The following is a 19,002-nucleotide window of genomic DNA, read 5'->3' on the forward strand; positions in this document are numbered from 1 at the left end:
AGGCTGCCTGATGAGGATGTAGAAGCTCAAGGGTTAACCTGCAACCTGACTAGTGGTTGTGTTAGGTAATGGTAAACAGAGGGTGATCATAGTCAAAGATAGTGAGGTCAGCTAGCTGGTTGTATGAGTCAGCTACTGTATAGTGAAATAATATCACAGTCGGGCTGTCAGCAGGCGCCTTGCTAGGGGTAGTAATTGTCTTACCTAACTGGCTGGGATGTCCGTGGAAGCTGGTCCGTCAGGAGTGTCGCTGGGAGCTGCGTGGAGCGCGACGTAACAGGCCACCGAGCGGAAGTGGGTGGGAGGTCCCGGCCGGAAACTCTCCCATCCAACTACCATGAGCTCAGGGATGGGTGACGTCACTGTGGATAGTGGGTGGTTTAGCAAGCATGCACAGATACAAGGGCACTAAATCCGATGCGTTTCAAAGGGCTGCAATCCTTCTTCCTCAGGGATAGTCCCAGAGTGTAAAATGGCTGCTTTAAATATCCTCCCAAAGTAGAAAAAAAAAAAAATTGCGCCCAGTTACGCAAATTTGTATGTAGGAAACTGGTAAAGTGAAACAATATTCTCTAATGCACACCTCATTAACGGACTTATATTGTGGCGTCGTTTTAAAGACGATATTGTCTTCATCTGGGATAACTCAATTGCTCCCCCAACTGAATTTCTAAACTCCCTCAACTCCAATAATTATGGCCTTGAGTTCACCCCCACAATAAGCTCAACTACTATTAATTTTTTAGGTATCCCTATTTTTGTTGACCAGCAACGTATACTCACTAAAAGTTACAGGAAACTGGTAGACTCAAATAGCTTCATCCCACTCACAAGCTGCCATTTACCTACATGGCTATTAAACATTCCAAAACGCCAGTTTATGCGGGTAAGACGCAATTGCTCTCAACTAGATCACTATATATCCGAATCAAACCATTTAAAAAACGTATTCATAAACAAGGGTTATAACATTGAAAAATTAGAAAAATCAATTACTGAGGTGATGCACATACCTAGAGCCAACTTACTTAAAAATAAAACAACAACAACCAATAATCCAACTATCCAGCACCAAATTGTGCATCTACCTGTCATCACCCAGTACCATGACAATCGCACAACTTTCAAAAAAATCATCCAAAACCACTGACACATCCTCCTTCAAGACAATAGGTGACCTGTTACCAAAAAATCCTAGGGTTGTGTTCCGTAAAGCCCAATCATTAGGCAACATAATCGCCCCCACTATAGCAAAAGATAAAAACCAAACCAAGTCAGTCAGTGGACATCAAGACCTGGTAGGCTTTTTACCTTGTGGTAACTGCACTTGTTGTACACAAACAGGCATAAAAAGACGCCTCCAAACTAATTTTACCAACACAAAGGGGGATAAGACATCCAAAATAACCCAGTTCATGTCCTGTTCGACTACAGGAATTATTTACGATATTAAGTGTCCTTGCAACAAACTGTATATAGGGCGAACAAAGAGATCCCTCACCATTAGAATAAGTGAACACTTCAACTGTATAAAAAAGAGATTCAAGGGACATCCTCTTTCTCGTAATTTAATTTTTTTAGAGTTTCACCACCGCTCGGTTAAAAATGTGACTTTTTTTTTTTTCTGTCTCAAAAAATCCATCCTAACTGGAGGGGTGGCAACTATTTAGACCAAATGTCACGTATGGAATTCAGATGGATTTTCACACTTGACGCCCTTGTTCCCAAAGGACTCAATGTGGACTTTGAGATCTTTGCCTTTGATTAAAACCATATTTTCATCCCGTTGTTTCATTTCAATGTACTTTTTTTATTTATTTTTTCACAAGTTTATATTGATATTGTGAATAATTTTATCCTTTTCTGCTATACCTACTAACTTAAATCTATATATGGACATCTCTATATATACATATATGATGTACAAATATGAGCTAAACATTATTTCCACATCAAAGTTACACATGTAGTTTCTCTTTTTTTTTTTTTTTTTTTCCCCCCACTAACTTTAAACTTACACATAAAGCTTCCCCCTTTTTTTTTTTTTTTTGTTTTCTTCTCTACTTTGGGAGGATATTTAAGCAGCCATTTTACACTCTGGGACTATCCCTGAGGAAGAAGGATTGCAGCCCTTTGAAACGCATCGGATTTAGTGCCCTTGTATCTGTGCATGCTTGCTAAACCTCCCACTATCCACAATGACATCACCTATCCCTGAGCTCATGGTAGTTGGACGGGAGAGTTTCCAGCTGGGACCTCCCACCCACTTCCGCTCGGCGGCCTGTTACGCCGCGCTCCACGCAGCTCCCAGCGACACTCCTTACGGACCAGCTTCCACGGACATCCCAGCCAGTTAGGTAAGACAATTACTGCCCCTAGCAAGGCGCCTGCTGACAGCTCGACTGTGATATTTTTTCACTGTACAGTAGCTGACTCATACAACCAGCTATCTGACCTTAATTACTTTGACTATGATCACCCTCTGTTTACCATTACCTAACGCAACCACTAGTCAGGTTGCAGGTTAACCCTTGAGCTTCTACATCCTCATCAAGCAGCCTGAATTCTCAACAGCTGAACTCAGTGCTCACTGACAGGTAAAATATTTTATTTATTTTTTCTCAATCACCATCTAGTTCTATTTACAGCAATTTTCTAGGTATATTAACTATTGACGCTAACGTATATTTATTCATAACACTGTCAGTTACAGGTTAACACCTGAGCTCTTACAGCCTCACCATTTAGCCTAAATTTTCTACAGCTGAACTCAGTGCTCACAGACAGGTAATTTTGAAATCGCTACCTAGTTTTATTGTCAGGTAACGTTGAATTCATCACCTAGTTTTATTAATAGCACCAGTCTAGGTTGTATTAACCATTTTCAACTCTGACCTGTATTGTCTATCTTTAATAGGTGGCACCAGCTAAATTATTCAGTTTCAGTAATCATATGAACATCCTCTCTATTTATCCCTTTATATTCACCAAACACCCTATCAGGTATTTACACTTATTATACAATACTATTACCAATTTTTTATACTGTCCCCTATTTCCATATGGTTATTTATGTGATTACATCATTTACATTCATACTCTTTCAATATCTTATACCATTTTTACCAGGTGAAACTTCAATCTCTATCCTATGTAGTTCCTGAAACCAGCACACATATTATATCCTAAAGACAGCATTCATATCATCAGGTATTTCTTTGTCGCTCTATTGGGAGACCCAGACAATTGGGTGTATAGGCTATGCCTCCGGAGGCCGCACAAAGTATTACACTCAAAAGTGTTAAGCCCCTCCCCTTCTGCCTATACACTCCCCGTGCTCCCACGGGCTCCTCAGTTTTTATGCTTTGTGCGAAGGAGGCAGACATGCACGCACAGCTCCACAGATTGGTCAGCAGCAGCTGCTGACCATGTCGGATGGAAGAAAAGTGGGCCCATATAGGGCCCCCAGCATGCTCCCTTCTCACCCCACTCTTGTCGGCGGTGTTGTTAAGGTTGAGGTATCCATTGCGGGTACGGAGGCTGGAGCCCACATGCTGTTTTCCTTCCCCATCCCCCTCAGGGTTCTGGTGGAAGTGGGATCCTATCGGTCTTCAGGCACTGAGGCCGTGCTTCATCCACAACTCCTGTGGAGCCTGCTGGATAGGAGCCGGGTATCGTTCAGGGACATGGCCCTGCTACTTGGAGGTACTCTGTGTCCCCGTGGGGACCGCGCACAGCAACACTCCAGCTTTGCTGGGTGTGCTAGTGCACCAGGGACCGCGGCGCTGACCGGGTTAATATGTGCCATTACACACTCAGCGTTGCTGAGTGTGTTTATGTATAGGGACTGCCGCATTGACCGCCGCTGCCTTGGAAACTCTGTGGCGCGGCTGGGACTTGTAGTGCGCCGGGGACTTCCACGCCGGCCGCGCTTTTACGGCGGCCGCGTTTATTACTAGAGTCCCCGGCTTTTTGCGGCCTAGTTTCCTTTCCTCCCGCCCATAGCCCTGACAGGCAGGGGAAGGGCGGGACGCTGCACAGAACGAGCAGCACTGAGGGCTGGAGCATGCTTTGCATACTCCACTCCCCTCACTGTGCACAGTGCAGGCACCAGTTCCCGCTCTTTCTGGGTCACGCCCACGGCTCCCTCATCTCCTCAGGACGCATTCCTGTCAGCTCCTCGGACGCTGCAGAGGGGGACAAAATCTGGGAGACCCAGGCAGGGACTCTGGTGGCATCACAACCGCTTTAAGCGGGTGGTAAGCAGCGCCTGTGGTGCTAGCCCCATTGTGCAGTAGTGTAACATTATATGTTTATTTTACACTGTATAGTGCACAGTTGATTTCTGGCTATATACCCTATTGTGTTGCTCAGGGAAGATAATAGCATGGCGCCCACGAAAGGGGTGCCACAACACAGGCTTATTATGTTGCCTGCGCCGCATGTACGACCCCGCTACCGGCAGGTTCCACTGACCCTCATTGTCTGCACTATTCGGCCCCTGTGGCACTTGCTCAGCCACAGCCTCAGCAGGTGGCTCCCCCTGGGCCCCCCCTAGCAAACACTGTTCAGGTGACAGGGACGGAGTTTGCAAAACTCTCTGAGACTATGGCTAAGATACTAGAAGCCTTGCAGTCCAGGCCGGTATCTCAGCACAGGGACTCTGTTGATTCTTTGTTCCCGGGCCCACCTCAGCTGGACCAACAATGTCCTCCCGGGGTATCTCATGGATCCCAAGCTGAGGGTTCTGACACAGACCCCAGCCCCAGACCGACTAAGCGAGCTCGCTTAGATTTTCCCTCGACATCATCATATTGTTCAGGGTCTCAGCGAGGGGAATCGCTGGTCGATGACGCGGAAGTAGCTGATCAGGATTCTGATCCTGAGGCCGCTCTCAATCTTGATACTCCGGACGGGGACGCCATAGTGAACGACCTTATTGCGTCCATCAATCGTATGTTGGATATTTCTCCCTCAACTCCTCCAGCGGAGGAGTCGGCTTCCCAGCAGGAGAAATTCCGTTTCAGGTTTCCCAAGCGTACACAGAGTATGTTTCTGGACCACTCTGATTTCAGAGAGGCAGTCCAGAATCACCATGCTTGTCCAGATAAGCGTTTTTCTAAGCGCCTTAAGGATACACGTTATCCCTTTCCCCCTGACGAGGTCATGGGTTGGACTCAGTGTCCCAAGGTGGATCCTCCAATCTCCAGACTGGCGGCTAGATCCATACTTGCAGTGGAAGATGGGGCTTCACTCAAAGATGCCACTGACAGGCAGATGGAGCTCTGGTTGAAATCCATCTATGAAGCTATCGGCGCTTCTTTTGCCCCAGCATTCGCAGCCGTATGGGCGCTACAAGCTATCTCAGCAGGTCAAGCGCAAATTGACGCAGCCACACGCACGTCCGCGCCACAGGTGGCGTCCATAACCACTCAGACGTCGGCATTTGCGTCTTACGCTATTAATGCTATCCTGGACTCTGCGAGCCGTACGGCGGTTGCAGCCGCCAATTCGGTGGTACTCCGCAGGGCCTTGTGGCTTCGGGAATGGAAGGCAGATTCTGTTTCCAAAAAGCGCTTAACCAGTTTGCCAATTTCTGGCGAACGATTGTTTGGCGAGCGTTTGGATGAAATCATCAAACAATCCAAGGGAAAGGATACATCCTTACCCCAGCCCAAACCGAACATACCCCAACAGAGGAAGAGGCAGTCGAGGTTTCGGTCCTTTCGGGGCGCGGGCAGGTCCCAATTCTCCTCGTCCAAAAGGCCTCAGAAAGATCAAAGGAACTCTGATGCATGGCGGTCTAAGTCACGTCCTAAACAGACCACCGGAGGTGCCGCTACCAAAGCGGCTTCCTCATGACTTTCGGCATCCTCTCTCCGCATCCTCGGTCGGTGGCAGGCTCTCCCGCTTTTGCGACACCTGGCTGCCACGGGTAAAAGACCGTTGGGTGAGAGACATTCTGTCTCACGGTTACAAGATAGAGTTCACTTCTCGTCCCCCGACTCGATTCTTCAGGTCATCCCCGCCTCCCGAGCGAGCCGAGGCTCTTCTGCATGCGCTGCGCACTCTGAAGGCAGAAGGAGTGGTGATCCCTGTTCCTCTTCAGCAACAGGGCCACGGTTTTTTACTCCAACTTGTTTGTGGTCCCAAAGAAGGACGGGTCTTTTCGACCTGTCCTGGACCTGAAACTTCTCAACAAACACGTAAAGACCAGGCGGTTCCGGATGGAATCCCTCCGCTCCGTCATCGCCTCAATGTCCCAGGGAGATTTCCTTGCATCGATCGATATCAAGGATGCTTATCTCCACGTACCGATTGCTCCAGAGCACCAGCGCTTCTTGCACTTCGCCATAGGGAACGAACACCTGCAGTTCGTGGCACTGTCGTTCGGCCTGGCAACAGCCCCACGGGTTTTCACCAAGGTTATGGCTACTGTAGTAGCGGTCCTCCACTCTCAGGGTCACTCGTGATCCCGTACTTGGACGATCTGTTGATCAAGGCACCCTCTCTAGAGGCATGCCAACACAGCCTCGACGCTACCCTGGAGACTCTCCAGAGTTTCGGGTGGATCATCAATTTTCCAAAGTCAAATCTGACACCGGCCCAATCGCTGACATACCTTGGCATGGAGTTTCATACCCTCTCAGCGATAGTGAAGCTTCCGCTGATCAAGCAGCGGTCACTACAGACAGGGGTACAATCTCTCCTTCAAGGTCGGTCACACACCTTGAGACGCCTCATGCACTTCCTGGGGAAGATGGTGGCAGCAATGGAGGCAGTTCCTTTCGCGCAGTTTCACCTGCGTCCTCTTCAATGGGACATCCTTCGCAAATGGGACAGGAAGACGTCCCTCGACAGGAACGTCTCCCTCTCGTAGGCGACCAAAGCTTCCCTTCGGTGGTGGCTTCTTCCCACTTCATTATCGAAAGGGAAATCCTTCCTACCCCCATCCTGGGAGGTGGTCACGACGGACGCGAGTCTGTCAGGGTGGGGAGCGGTTTTTCTCCACCACAGGGCTCAGGGTACGTGGACCCAGCAAGAGTCCTCGCTTCAGATCAATGTTCTGGAAATACGGGCAGTGTATCTTGCCCTGAAAGCGTTTCAGCAGTGGCTGGAAGACAAGCAGATCAGAATTCAGTCAGACAATTCCACAGCGGTGGCATACATCAACCACCAAGGCGGCACACGCAGTCGGCAAGCCTTCCAGGAAGTCTGGCGGATTCTACTGTGGGTGGAAGCCACGGCCTCCACCATCTCCGCAGTTCACATTCCAGGCGTGGAAAACTGGGAAGCAGATTATCTCAGTCGCCAGGGCATGGACGCAGGGGAATGGTCCCTTCACCCGGACGTGTTTCAGGAGATCTGTTGCCGCTGGGGGGTGCCGGACGTCGATCTCATGGCGTCCCGGCACAACAACAAGGTACCAGCGTTCATGGCACGGTCTCAAGATCCCAGAGCTCTGGCGGCAGACGCCTTAGTTCAGGATTGGTCGCAGTTTCAGCTCCCTTATGTGTTTCCTCCGCTGGCACTGTTGCCCAGAGTGTTACGCAAGATCAGGTCCGACTGCCGCCGCGTCATCCTCGTCGCTCCAGACTGGCCGAGGCGGTCGTGGTACCCGGATCTGTGGCATCTCACGGTCGGCCAACCGTGGGCACTACCTGACCGACCAGACTTGCTATCTCAAGGGCCGTTTTTCCATCTGAATTCTGCGGCCCTCAACCTGACTGTGTGGCCATTGAGTCCTGGATCCTAGCGTCTTCTGGATTATCTCAAGACGTCATTGTCACTATGAGACAGGCTAGGAAACCAACGTCCGCCAAGATCTACCACAGGACGTGGAAAATTTTCCTGTCGTGGTGCTCTGCTCAGGGTATTTCTCCCTGGCCTTTTGCCTTGCCCACTTTTCTGTCCTTCCTTCAATCTGGACTGGAAAAGGGTTTGTCGCTCGGCTCCCTTAAGGGACAAGTCTCGGCGCTCTCTGTGTTTTTCCAGAAGCGCCTAGCCAGACTTCCACAGGTACGCACGTTCCTGCAGGGGGTTTGTCACATCGTCCCTCCATACAAGCGGCCGTTAGAACCCTGGGTTCTGAACAGGGTGCTGACGGTTCTTCAGAAACCACCATTCGAGCCAATGAGGGATATTTCTCTCTCACGCCTTTCGCAGAAAGTGGTTTTCCTAGTTGCAGTCACTTCACTTAGGAGAGTGTCTGAGCTAGCAGCGCTGTCATGCAAAGCCCCTTTCCTGGTGTTTCACCAGGACAAGGTGGTTCTGCGTCCGGTTCCGGAATTTCTCCCTAAGGTGGTATCCCCCTTTCATCTCAATCAGGATATCTCCTTACCTTTTTTTTTGGTTTTCATCCAGTTCACCAATGTGAAAAGGATTTGCACTTGTTAGATCTGGTGAGAGCACTCAGACTCTACATTTCTCGTACGGCGCCCCTGCGCCGCTCGGATGCACTCTTTGTCCTTGTCGCTGGCCAGCGTAAAGGGTCACAGGCTTCCAAATCAACCCTGGCTCGGTGGATCAAGGAGCCAATTATCGAAGCTTACCGTTCGGCTGGGCTTCCGGTTCCCTCAGGGCTGAAGGCCCATTCTACCAGAGCCGTGGGCGCGTCCTGGGCTTTGAGGCACCAGGCTACGGCTCAGCAGGTGTGTCAGGCGGCTACCTGGTCGAGCCTGCACACTTTCACGAAGCACTATCAGGTGCATACCTATGCTTCGGCGGATGCCAGCCTAGGTAGACGAGTCCTTCAGGCGGCGGTTGCCCACCTGTAGGAAGAGGCCGTTTTACGGCTCTCTTACGAGGTATTATTTTACCCACCCAGGGACTGCTTTTGGACGTCCCAATTGTCTGGGTCTCCCAATAGAGCGACAAAGAAGAAGGGAATTTTGTTTACTTACCGTAAATTCCTTTTCTTCTAGCTCTAATTGGGAGACCCAGCACCCGCCCCTGTTTTTTTGTGTACACATGTTGTTCATGTTGAATGGTTTCAGTTCTCCGATATTCCTTCGGATTGAAGTTACTTTAAACCAGTTTATAATTCTTTTTCCTCCTTCTTGCTTTTGCACCAAAACTGAGGAGCCCGTGGGAGCACGGGGAGTGTATAGGCAGAAGGGGAGGGGCTTAACACTTTTGAGTGTAATACTTTGTGCGGCCTCCGGAGGCATAGCCTATACACCCAATTGTCTGGGTCTCCCAATTAGAGCTAGAAGAAAAGGAATTTTCGGTAAGTAAACAAAATTCCCTTCTTTTCAATCACCACCATTAACACTTGTATTCCTGTGGTTTATCTATTAGTACTAATTTCAATCTACTAATATTTTTAGGACATTTTCCTAAATATCACTAATCTATCTCCAAAAGCAAATACACAGGCACTCAAAAGGCCAGTACTGGTAGGTTTCCCCCCCCTTTAGGAAGCCCCCACACTGTGGAGCATACTGTCAACACAGACTAATCTACTTATATTAGTTTACAGGTTCCTACATAGAGGGGAAACACCAAAAGTTCTCTCCTCCTCTTGTCAATTTTACAAATTCTAAATTTTCATCCTCAATGTGTTCATAACCACCAGGTAAATTAGTATTCAACCCAGATCCTCATTATTCCTATTATCAGTTTACCTGCATTCATTCCTTTCATTTTGTATTCCTAACAGGTCCCAAGCCTCCCCTTCTGTCCCTAGGTTCCTCAGCAGGACCCTCTCCTGAATATCTCCACGCAGAGGTTTTTTGTTTTGTTTTTATTTATAATTTTAAAACTTGTGTTTTATCTTAAATTATTGTACAATAAATCAGCTTACAGTTTACCATTTCCCTGCTGTGTCTCCATATTTGCATACCTAAATTTAGGTCTACCCATTCACTCCCTTTTCCCACTCATCCAGTTAGCGCAGTAGTTTTTTCATTTATTTCTTCTTTTAGACAAGTTTACGCGGACCCTGCCAACTGCCTGCAGCTTCCATTCCCTCCACACCCCCCCCCCGCATCACCTCCATACCCCCAGAGTTAAGTAAAGCCCCTTTCCCATTCCTTGTGGGAGCGCTAGTGTCCATCTTTATAATTTGTTATTAATGAGTGTCTAAGGAATGTTCTGCCGCTTTGAATGCACTTGGATAAATCATCAAGATCCGCTGCTGGCAGCTCACTGTGCAATTGCTGACCAGTGACATCTCAGATGTGAGACAAGTCTGGAGATGCTGCAGGCCATGGTACCAAGTTTAGATCACTTGGCCTGCTCACAGTAGGACAAAAAACGTGTGGCATGGATTGTGTGGAAGAATAGCTTCTGGGACAATTTCACGTTCCATCATAAAGGCCTCTTCATGGCATTGTCCACATCTCATTCTCCAGGCCAATCTCCTACTATCATTCCGTCCAAGACCAAAACGGGACTCATCACTGAAGAAGATAGCCCTCCGCTGTCATCATGCTTTGGATAACAATTGAGAGCAGTGGAATGATATCAATGATCACGTGGCTATGGCATGAAGAGCATTTAATGAGGGGAAGGTCACACTGGTCCTATTCCCGGGATTATGGTGTGTGGTGGCATAATGTTCAGTAACTGGATTTCTGTAGTACTCATTTTAGGTAGCTAATAGCTCAGCGTTACATTAATTTGGTTGTGGAAACATTGGTACGGCCATTTCACTAAAGTTTCTCAGGAGACCTTCTTCAACATAACGTAAGGCTGCAGGTTTTATGGCCTAAACATGCTGCATTGGTCTGCAGCGTCTACGGACTTGTCTCCCATTGAGCTAATCTGGGCTGTCATTAGTTGGCAATTCAAAAGGGAGTTGCGAGCAGCAGATCTTGATGATTTATTTGTCCAGGTACATTACTCAGACCATTAATAACATCTCAAGACTTGTACGTGTTGGGATCGCTGCGCATAATCCTCGTACCCTGAGGAATATAGATCTATTTTACCTACTTGTATAGGGCCAGGTGTATATGCCCACCAGTGCTCACAATCTAAAATCCCCATCATTATTTCTTTGGAGTGTGGGAGGAAACTGAAGTGCCACAGGAAAAACATACAATCTCCTTGCAGATGTTGTCCTTAGTGGTATTTGTTCTACAGAGCTGCCTGTATTTGTTATTCATAATGAAAAAAATTCTAAAATTTCCTTCTTCATTGAGAGTTCAGATTACAGATGCCTATATGAGTATATAGAAAGGGGAGGAGAAAAGTGAGAGGAAGAGGAGGAGTGCTGCTTTCTAGTACAGGGCTGGATTCACAGCTGCACTGTTTAGTACTGCATTTTATCAATCATTTTGCTCCTTCTGAACACATACTGTATATAGAGACAGGAGAGCAGGAATCCCTCATGTCTGTATGTGCTGTGTAGGTGAGGTATTGTAATAGCTCCTCTCCACCCTCTAGTTCAACTACAACTGAATATTTGAGGAACAAAGGAGAAATTGGTGAAAATACTGGATACAAGTTATAATCCCAAGCGTCATGCTCACTGTCTTGGGGTTATAATTGACTCAAAGCTTTCCTTCATTCCCCGTATACAATCAGTCGCTCATGTCACCTGCATCTTAAAAACATCTCCAGAATTCGACCATTTCTCACCTTCGAAACTACAAAAACCCATACTGTTGCACTTGTTCATTCTCGTCTGGACAATTGCAACTTTTTTATTGGTCTGTCTCCCTATGACCAAACTTTCTCCTCTCCAATCCATCCTGAATGCAGCAGCCAGGGTCATATTGCTGTGCAGCTTCTTCACTGATGCCTCCACCTTGTGCCAGTTACTACACTGGCTACTTACCAGCTTCAGAATACAATACAGACTCCTCTCTCACCCACAAAGCTCTCCACAGTTCTGCACCACCTTATATCTCCTTCATCTCTATCCATCATCCCACCTGCCTCCTCTGTTCCGCAAATGATCTTAGACTAACATCCTCCATAATACGAACATCACATCTCCGTCTCCAAGACTTTTCTCGTGCTGCGCCAGTTTTCTGGAATGCACTACCCCTAACAATGCGACCAATATCCAGCCCCCAAGTTTTTAAGCATGCAGCATGCATTAAAAACACATCTCTTCAGACAAGCTTATCATCATAACGTACTAACCTAACTCTCCCATGTCCCACCTTCTAAATGCTATTCATAACCTTCCTCCTATTTCTGTCCTCACATCCGCCATACAACCAATAGCACGTGCGTGCACCTAAAAGGTTACTGTCTAATGACCGGCTCATTCATCTTTATATGAAATCTTCCCCGTGGTCCCCACATAGCTTCTCATAAGCCAGATCAGATACCCACACTTTGCACTGATGAAGGGCAATCACCCCGAAACACAGTGTCTGCAAATTGGGATTCTGATCTGGAAAATAAATCCTAAGTCTTATGAAAAGGCTTGTTTAAAAAGCCACTTTTGACTTTTAGGATTGGTACTTCCAATATGTGTCGCTAGAGTTTTTCCTTCCTCACTGGAGGGACAATTTGAATTTTTTATGAATTTTTTTTATGACATCAATAAATTATCATAACTATTGCCGGACCAGATGCTACAAGTGTGCTTTACCTTTTGTGGCCCCCTATTTCCCCATAGATTATAAGCTTTTGAGCAGGGCCCTCATTCCTACTGTATCTGCTGAACTATGTGCTATTTTGTTTGTCTGAACAAGCCCCCACCTGATTGTAAAGTGCTGCAGAGTATGTTGGCGCTATAAAAATCAACTTTATTATTATTATTATAATGGCCTGAAGGTGTTTTTGCTGCACATACGCTGGACATGTCATTATTAGCAGTCATGTATATGGCAGATCTTTTAACTCTCATACATTTCCTCTCTCCCCAGTCTGCCGAGGCCTTCCTTGTACGGCTGTTTGAAGATTCCTACTTGTGCAGCCTCCATGCTAAACGAGTTACACTTTTTGCAAAGGACATGCAGCTTGCCCGAAGAATCCGTGGCTTCCAGGATGGGCTGGGATAAAATATCATAAACCAGACGTTTATGTACACTAACTAAAAAGACGCATGCATGTTTTTCTCACTATCTGACATGAAATCAGAAAAAAACCTTTCCCGTTTTCGGTCTATTAGGAACCAAAATTATTTATATTTGCCAAATGCCAGAATAATGAGAGTTTTAAGGCTTTTTTTGCTTTTTTTTACTTTTCTGCAAAGTCAAAAGTTTACATACATTTCATTAGTATGACTTGAGTCAAACGCTTTGGATATCTTTCCACAAGTTTCTCACAATAGTTGGTAAGAATTTGGGCACATTCCTCCTGACTGGTGTAACTGAGTCATGTTTGTAGCTCACCTTGTTCGCATCGGCCTTATTAGCTTTGCCCATAATTTTTCAATAGGATTTAGATCAGGGCTTTGTGCTGGCCACTCCAAAACGTTGTCTTTGTTATCCTTAAGCCACTTTGTAACCAGTTTGGCAGTATGCTTCGTGTCATTGTCCATTTGGAAGACCCGTTCCCACCCAAGCTTTAAGCTCCTGGCTGATATCTTCACATGTTACTTCAGTATTGCCACATAATCTTCTTTCCTCTATGATGCCATCTACTTTGTGAAGAGCACCAGTCCCTCTTGCAGCAACACAACCCCACAACATGATGCTGCCACCCCCTTGTTTCACAGTTGGGATGGTGTTCTGAGGCTTCAAAGCTTCTTCCTTTTTCCTCCAAACGTAACAATGGTCATTATGGCCAAACAGTTCAATTTTAGTTTCATCAGACCACATGACATGTCTCAAAAAATGTAAGGTTTTGGTTTTGTTCCTGTGTGCATTTGCAAACATTAATTTGGCTTTGTTTCTTTTGGAGAAATGGCTTCTTCCTGGCAGAGTGGCCTTTCAGCCCTTGTTGATACAGTACTCATGTCACTGTGGATAATGACAATTACCAGCTTCCACCAGCATCTTCACAAGCTCTTTCGCTTTTGTTCTTGGGTTGATATGCACATGTCTTACCAAAGCACGTTCATCTCTGGTACACAAAACCCAACACCCTCCTGAGCGGGATGGTGGCTGGACATTCCCATCTTGTTTGTACTTGTGTATAATTGTTTGTACAGATGAACGAGGCCCCTTCAGGTATCTGGAAATTGCACCCAAGGATTATTCAGACTTGTGCAGATTCTCTTCCTGACATCTTGGCCGATTCCTTTTTAACTTTCCCATGATGCTACACAAAGAAGCAGTGTGTTACAGGTGTGCTTTAAAATACATCCACAGGTGTGTCTCAAACTCACATGTTGCCAATAAACCTATTAGAAGCTTCCAAAGACATGACACCATCATATGGGCTGTCCCATATTGTTTAAAAGCATAGTACTCTTAGGGTATGTAAACTTTTGACTTTGCAGAATTTATATATAAATGCCTTTTTAAACCTTCTCTTTCATTATTCGGGCATTTGGCAAATTATAAATAATTTTGACCTAAAATAAGTTTATTCTAATTTCATGTCAGTGAGAAAAACCTGCAGATGTGTCTTTTAGATACTGTATGTAAACTTCTGGTTTCAACTGTATTAAGGTCTTATGTAATTTTATGCAACTTGTTAAAAAAAAAACTTTCTTAACAGAAAAGCCTAAGGGTACTTTCACACTTCCGTTATTTTCCTTCCGTTACAATCCGCCCTTTTGGGAAACCGCGGAATCCATTAACGGATTCCGCTGTTTCCCATAGACTTGTATGGTTGACGGATTGCACCAAAAGGACCTGCGTTGCTTCCGCTGGGCGACGCTCCGTTGCTTCCGCCCAGCGGGAGGAACGCAGCATGTAACGTTGTTTTGAGCAGCGGAATCCTCTGGACTTCACTGCGCATGCTCTTTTGATTTAAAAAAAAAAAAAAAAAACTTTATTTTGGCACGCGGTGGCCGAACGTTCAGCTGAGCGCCCGGCCGTCAGCAAGCGACAGCGCTCAGCTGAGCGACCGGGCGCCGGCAAGTGACAGCGCTCAGCTGATCACCCGGCGGTCGGCTGCAGGGAGCGATCAGCTGATCACCCGGCGGCCGGCAAGTGACAGCGCTCAGCTGATCACTGGCGGTCGGCTGCAGGGAGCGATCAGCTGATCACCCGGCGGCCGTTTGCAGGTAGCGATCAGCTGATCACCCGGCGGCCGGGAGCGATCAGCTGATCACCCGGCGGCCGGGAGCGATCAGCTGATCACCCGGCGGCCGGGAGCGATCAGCTGATCACCCGGCGGCCGGGAGCGATCAGCTGATCACCCGGCGGCCGGGAGCGATCAGCTGATCACCCGGCGGCCGGGAGCGATCAGCTGATCACCCGGCGGCCGGGAGCGATCAGCTGATCACCCGGCGGCCGGGAGCGATCAGCTGATCACCCGGCGGCCGGGAGCGATCAGCTGATCACCCGGCGGCCGGGAGCGATCAGCTGATCACCCGGCGGCCGGGAGCGATCAGCTGATCACCCGGCGGCCGGCCACTGGGAGCGATCAGCTGATAACCTGGCGGCCGGCTGCAGGGAGCGATCAGCTGATCGTTCACTATAGTCTGCCGCTGGTAAAACTGGGAAAAAAAAAAAAAATCAAAACGAATTGCGTTGTTTTGCAGCATCCGTTGCATCCGTTGTGCCACTATATGCAACACATCCGTTGCATTCGTTACACAACGTAATGCAACGGATACCGTTCATCGCAAGTGTGAAACTAGCCTAAGTCTGAGGTTATGCCAGCTCTGTCCTAGAGACAAAAAAGGGCACTAAAACCAGCGCGTTTTCAGTGTTTAAAATGTGTTCATTGTCAGTAGTAATGAGGAGTTAGTTTGTGGGCCTCTTATACCCGTTGGAAAGTTGTTTCTTCATAAAAAATTTTTTATAATTTAATGCTCTATTTTAGTTTTTTTATATTGATAAAAAATAAAGCTGTTTTATTATCACTTTGCAATTTTGTTGTTGGACTTCTCTCTTTCGACACAGCTGTGATTGACTCGAGCTTAGCTGCATTGTCCAGTGGAGCAGCAGGTAGTCTGAAATCCACCTACTGAGCGATTTCAGGCTTTTGCTCTTTCCATCCCTTATGCTTTACACTGCCTCTTTGCTTTTTCAGATTCTGTTTATTGAGGTCAGTAGCTGCAGAGCTGATTTTGGTTGCAGTTGTGACTATGATTATACAATACAACAAATTTCTACCTCCAGTTCTCCAAGAGCCCCTTAGTAATGTACAGAAACCTTAAAGAGGTACTCCAGGAGATAAAAACAAATTTTGTACTGTCCCTGTGCTCCTGACCTATAAAGTTGCGATGCCTAGTATAGTTCTATTATTCTTCAGACACTTGTAAGGCTATGTTCACACGCTGCATCTTTTGCTGTGTTTTTGGTGCATTTTTGAGGTCACAAAGATTCACCTAATTGCATGCATTTCTTTACCCCAGCAAAGTCTATCAGATTTCTATTTTGCTGTCCGCACAGTGCATCTTTTTTTGGCTGCGGTTTTGAAGATGCCGCTAAGATGCAGCATGTCAATTCTTTTGTGTTTTTGAGCCCTTCTAGTCAATAGATTTGACTTTAAAAAAAAAAAAACAAATAAAAAAAAACCACATTGGGCAAAATGCGTAAAAACGCATGCATTTCTTTTATGCGTTTTTGCGGCGGGTGCATTTTTTTGGGGGCCAAAAACACTGCATCTTTGTGTTTAAGAAAAGATGCAGCGTGTGAACATAGCCTAATTAAGGAGTGTGAAGCTCCCTGCTGTCACTACCAGCCAATCCCCTGATAATAGCTGCTTCTCTGCAGAGAACAGGGAAAGAGGACACGTCCCTTCTCTGACTGTGGGAAGCAGATATCAGGAGTCTGGCTGACAGTGACAGCAGGGAGCTTCACACTGATAAGTGATGTAACCTCCCTGAGGGGAGGGGGAGCAGTGAAGAGCGGCCAGCAGTGAATTACAGGTATTGTGAGTACTATAGAGCTGCACTGGGCATCTCATCTTTATAGTTTGTGTACAGGAACAGTATTAAAATGTCTTCTTTCCCTGGAGTACCCCTTTAATCGTTTTGTTTTTTTTAATTTGTTTCTCTGACACTTGCAGGGCCATTCCCGGCCTGCACAGGCGGACCTTTCTCTGTGTTGTATTGTATAATTCTACAGTCAATACTGCAGCCAGAATCCGCTCCATCTGCATTGTCAAATGAAAAGGCTGGGGAAAAAACGCTTTAGGAAAAGAAAAACTCCAACAGTTTCCTATAAAAAAGGAACATTTCCTAAAACAGTATCTGCTGGAAGACCTCCTAATTTTCAAATGCCTCCAAAAATCCATCTGAGCATAATTTTAAATGAGCCCATGTCTTGATTACTGCACTAATCCAACACTACGCTTTTCAGCTCCTGACCAGCTTCACAGGAATACTTTATATAATCTGAAAATGAATATTGTAAAACTGAATTAGAAGCCTGAGCATGCTTTATGCAAAATGTCCCCAAGAGGTCATCTGTGCGGGGCCATCCCTGTGAATAGTCATGTAGCCCAGGCTGTAATTATGCCAACATTATTGATGACCCAATGATTTCACCACATCCAGGGCATGCCTGGTGAGACTGATGGTCATACACTGCGCAGATAAGGCCAGAGATGGTTTTCATAGTATATGTTACATACACTATACTAACAGTAGTCATTAGAGTATGTAATAGGAAAAATAAACGGCAAGCTTTTAAAGTGCAAAAATGTGACAGGTTTTTATTATAACAGGTGACAATTCATTACAGGATAAAAACACTAAAAACAGAGACCTTAAGAGAATGACAATGTCCTATTACCCCCCATATCCCAACACACATGTTATGTCTGTAAACATAGACATGGAAGAGGTAATGGCTATATCAGGGCACGATAAACAAATTGACACATATACAATTCAGTGTTAAGGCCAATTTAGGCTAGTAAATATTGCAAAGTGCCCAGATAGACGATTAAGGAAGTCATCACACTGGATGGGGAGGGGGACATGGAGCCAAAGATAACCGGCTCTAGATGGTAACCATTAAAGTCTCAGAGCAATCCTCATACCAGCCCAACGTACGTTTCAATGATGATTTTCTTATCTTCTTCAGGGGAAAAGGTGCTGTAATGCATGCCCACCAAATGCCGGTTTATAAATGCGCGCCGATATGAGCCGGGATTCCCCGGAAGTGACGTATCGGCGCATGCGCAGACCGCCGTCGCCGAGCCCAAGCGTCACTGCGCCGTCACGCCAGTCAGCGCATGCGCGGGAGCGGGGACGTGTCACCATAGCTCCCGCGCATGCGCACGGCGTATAGACGGCAGCAATGACACCGGGCAAGGCGAGACGGACCGCGCACGCGCACAGACACAGCCGGGGATACATGTACCATATTACTACAACAGCGGCAAGAGAATTAATACAGGAAAAATATGTGAGTCCAAAAGTGAAGCTGAAGTAGGAGGCTTCCGTGTATATGTAGGAATATCCTTCTTGTTCTTCCCGCCTATACCGCTGCATAAATTATGAAGAGAGGTCACTATTTATCCTGAAAACAAAACAGGCAATATTATTGATGGGCCATTGGAGACATAAAAAAGAGGAAGGCTGTATGCATATAAATAAAAACAGGAAATGAAAGGGAAGGAGACATGAAATCCATACAGAGGGGTAAAAAAATTGCCAGTATTGACTTTTTACATATACTATATTGTTCATTCAGGAGTAATCCAAAAAGGGGGCCCAAGGATACTATGTCTTTCCGGTCTAAAGGAAGGATGAGTAACTAATCGACTCATTTAGTCCCTTTGGGACCAATGTGTCCAGAACTGAGATACATTTCGCCTCACATTGTGCCAGGCGTTTTTTAAGGTCACCACCCCTGATACCCCCATCTATGGCATCAGTGCCCCTCACTTTCAACTGAGAGGGGTCGCAGGAGTGGTGTAACCTAAAATGCCTGGGTAGGGTTTTCAAAAGAGTGATATCCGTTGCCGAGCCAGCCGCAGAAATGTCCCTCACATGTTCTCTGACCCGAATGCGCAGCTCCCTCG

General features: G+C 46.5%; 1 protein-coding gene across 1 annotated transcript in view; it reads left to right on the plus strand.

Annotated features, from left to right (window-relative positions):
• The window catches only part of LOC142250597 (histone H3-like centromeric protein A), a 108,907-nt gene extending 93,714 nt beyond the window's left edge, over positions 1 to 15,193 (plus strand). Inside the window, exon 5 of the mRNA XM_075322778.1 lies at positions 12,831 to 15,193. Coding sequence (XP_075178893.1) covers positions 12,831 to 12,965 — 135 coding nt within the window. The 3' untranslated portion in view covers positions 12,966 to 15,193. The remainder of the gene's footprint in view (positions 1 to 12,830) is intronic.
• Positions 15,194 to 19,002: the final 3,809 nt, after the last annotated feature.

Source organism: Anomaloglossus baeobatrachus, chromosome 9, assembly GCF_048569485.1.
Source record: "Anomaloglossus baeobatrachus isolate aAnoBae1 chromosome 9, aAnoBae1.hap1, whole genome shotgun sequence".
In the NCBI taxonomy this organism is placed as follows: Eukaryota; Metazoa; Chordata; class Amphibia; order Anura; family Aromobatidae; genus Anomaloglossus; species Anomaloglossus baeobatrachus.